Here is a 3,368-nt window from a genome sequence, read left to right as displayed (position 1 = left end):
ATTCAGAGAACTATGGTATAAGCAAGAGTTACATAAGGTAAGGGTCATGTGAAACAATCATGTTTACATTAAATTTTAATGGATTTTATAATAATTGGAAGATTATAGCTACAACGACTGTACCTGTACCGGCCAGTTATAATGATCTTTTTGTTGAGACAACGATGCGAGATCATATAGGGACTGTGTGGTATGAGCGTAAATTTTTTGTTAGCCGAAATTGGACTGTGGACAAACGAGTATGGCTTAGATTTGGAAGTGTGCACTATTCGGCGATAGTGGTGAGTTAAAAAACAATATGAATAATAAGGAAACAAGGACTTTGCGAGAATAATTTTGTCGTCTTTAATTTTAGTGGCTAAACGGCAAGGAGATAATACGCCATGAAATTGGCCATTTACCCTTTGAAGTGGAAGCCACCAGCTTTATCAAATTTGGTTCTGAAAATCGTGTCACAATTATGTGCGATAATCGTTTATTAGTTACAACAGTGCCGCAGGGAGAACTAGTACAACAACCTAGTGATAAAGGCAATCGTACAAACATATGCTTTTGATTTTTACAACTATGCCGGCATACATCGTTCTGTACATTTATATACCACACCCTTGATATACATTGAGGACGTAAAAATAATAACCGACTTGTTGACCGAAAATCGAGGTATAATAAAGTATGAGATATTAATAGGAGGCCTCGAGGATGAAAGCAATGATGCGTTATTACCGGACACCGATTCGTTGTTTGCAGCTCTTTGGGAATATAGTGACTTTGTTGCAAGCCCTGTGTGCTGAAAACATCCAACGAATTTTCATCGTCAGGCCTTCATTGCTATCTCGTCCGAACTGTGGAGTGTTTCACCAGTTAGACGAGGAACATCAGTGCTGGTTGGTGGGGACAAAGGCAAGTAAGGTGTAGTATAGTGGAGTAACGGATAATTACGGATAATGTAAACGGGTAGTATACGAGTGCGAGTTTGGTATCGCTGAGAAAGGGTATGCGTAGGCGTGCGTGTGGGTGAGACATTCGCATCTTGGTAACTAAATGAAACATGTTTCATTTATTCGAAAAGCAGTTGAAGTCCCTCGTCTGACGTTCTTACAGCGATTTATGGCAATTTCAATTTGCCATAAATACCAGGAAGCGTTAATGAGTAAAAAAATGGTTTGCAATGGCAAAGGAAAAAACTAACCTTAATGTTTTGATTTGGCATACTCGACTTAACAAATAACTTAGACTTATTTGCCGCAAAGTTTTGTTAATGGCGGCATGATACCCTTGGAATGCTCTTTGATTCTTTTCAATCTGTGGATGTTGCAGTCAAGTCAGGTGCCGTTCAAAGCACACCTTTGGGACCGGTCTTGCTTGCATTATATATCAACGACCTTCCGGCTGTGATCAACTCAACTCACATTTGACTTACGAGTACTTTTTCTTTGATTTAGAATCATTTATTATATTCTAGTAAATAATTTAATAGAAATAGTAATTTACTAGCATTCTATATATATACACTCTGCAAATAATATGATTCGCTTATTGTATGCATTTAAATGAAATTGGAAAATGGCAGGTATATTAAGATGAATCAGGAATGGACCGTGATGTACATAGTCGATGCGAAACTGTCTATCTCCTTTAAGTCGATATCCTACTATGTGATATAGCCACCAAATTTCTTCAGAAAAAAGCGAAAAATTATCATGCTCAGCAAGTAGCTTATTCTCAACTTTGTTTGAGTCGCATAAAGTGGAGATGATGTTGAGATGTTATTCGATAATAAACTGCAGCTCAGTTTGTAGATGGAACTTAATAGAGCGTGCTTGGCATTCGCAACCGCTGGTGGGAATGCAATAGATTCGTATATTGCAAAAAGATCATATCTTATTTTGATTAATCGATGCTTGAACATACTTCCGTCGTAAGCCCACGTCTTGCCGATGCTAAGTAGAATCAATTCAGCCAATCCAAAAACAACTCTCACTTTTTGTATTAAAGCACTTCCCGTGGAGCACTGAGGTTCCATTATCACCATATGAAAATAGATTACTATTATTTACTGTATCTGCACTTAAGAAATGCAAGTTTAATTCAAGGGTCTGATTTTTAGTAAAGTTGATATGTGGCCTAATTACATGGAATTAGGCTGATATCGCTATCAAATATCCAATTATGAATTGGGGGTCTATGCAAATACTTGAATCTTGCTCCTTGTAAACATTGAATCTTGTTATTCTCCTTATCAGACTACACACCTACCGTTAGAAATATTTCTCCCCTCGTTGCCAACTTTACCTAACAAAACAATTAACAAACAACGTTGATAGAGAATCGAATTTCTAAGGTCTCCCACGTGCCTTAACACGTTGGTGTTGATTTAGCGACACGTTCGCAATCTGATGCCCATCAACAGTGTATGCTGTTTCCGGGTAATTAGCGAATTTTCCTTTCCTTCTTTGCACGTGATAACTTTGCTAATTCATGTAAAACCGATTTTAATTTAATTTTTTTCTTTTCTTTTCATGTCATACACAAACAAATAAAATAAAAAGAAACAAGTAAAAGGGATCACATCTCGCATATCCAGCACCATTCCTATTTATTCCGGTCGGTTTCATAATCCCTGTGAATGAGAAATTTGATTGGCTAATTTGTTAAATGAGATATACAGAAGCATATAGTACCTCATGGTTTCAGTGTTGTAAAAAGTTATCGCGTACATGGTAGACATAAATTATTTCATATTGCAATGTGCATGCTACTAAGTGAATTTTCCTTTTGTTTGCTCTCTTCGAAAATTTAACTGTAGGCACCATGAAAGCTTGGGATACGTAAGGTTATCATGTTCAAAAAATCCGATTCTTTTAAACTCGTCAAGATTTTATGTATTAAACGTTTACTACAATTAATTTAGAGTTAACACACTTAGCTTGTCGTATTCTAATCTTCAAATCATTGTATGTGATACCCCTACCTGTGACGTATGTCTTACTGTAAACTCATATGCAATAGTCCTAACATATATATCATTTTTGGGTGAATCGATGAGTGGACTCGCTTCATATTGATTTTCTCTTTCATTGAGGTTTGAATTTTCTACTTGATTTCCGCTACCATCGCCGTCATCGCCACCAAAATTTGAAGGTAAATCATTAAATTCAAAACAATAGATATTAGGTTTGCGATATACGTAATTACTATAATTGTGCACTGTTCACTCACTTCCTTCGTTCTTCTTTCTTTTTTTCATACGATCACCGGAGCCGATTTCAAAAGCAAAAAAAAAGAAACGCGCACAGCGTTGTAGATCTTTGAATATCAGCTTTATGAGCTTTATGATAACATAAAACCCAAATAACAGTTGTGCA

General features: G+C 36.4%; 1 protein-coding gene across 1 annotated transcript; it reads left to right on the top strand.

The window, feature by feature from the left end:
* The first annotated feature begins 8 nt into the window (after positions 1 to 8).
* On the top strand, positions 9 to 556 carry LOC119643253 (beta-glucuronidase-like). Its single transcript, XM_038042598.1, has 3 exons — positions 9 to 37; positions 102 to 281; positions 356 to 556. Exons 2-3 carry the CDS (start codon positions 165 to 167, stop codon positions 554 to 556), a joined length of 318 nt encoding a protein of 105 aa, XP_037898526.1. The 5' UTR covers positions 9 to 37; positions 102 to 164.
* The last annotated feature ends 2,812 nt before the right edge of the window (positions 557 to 3,368 follow it).

The sequence above is a fragment of the Glossina fuscipes genome, unplaced genomic scaffold (genome assembly GCF_014805625.2).
Source record: "Glossina fuscipes isolate IAEA_lab_2018 unplaced genomic scaffold, Yale_Gfus_2 59562, whole genome shotgun sequence".
NCBI classification, from domain to species: domain Eukaryota; kingdom Metazoa; phylum Arthropoda; class Insecta; order Diptera; family Glossinidae; genus Glossina; species Glossina fuscipes.
This window is presented reverse-complemented; position numbering and strand designations above follow the sequence as displayed.

Bases quoted from the DNA above. Each gene is read 5' to 3' on its own strand.
- LOC119643253 (XM_038042598.1), top strand. From the start codon at position 165: ATGCGAGATCATATAGGGACTGTGTGGTATGAGCGTAAATTTTTTGTT. The intron at 282-355 runs GTGAGTTAAAAA...CTTTAATTTTAG, and splicing joins TGCACTATTCGGCGATAGTG to TGGCTAAACGGCAAGGAGAT.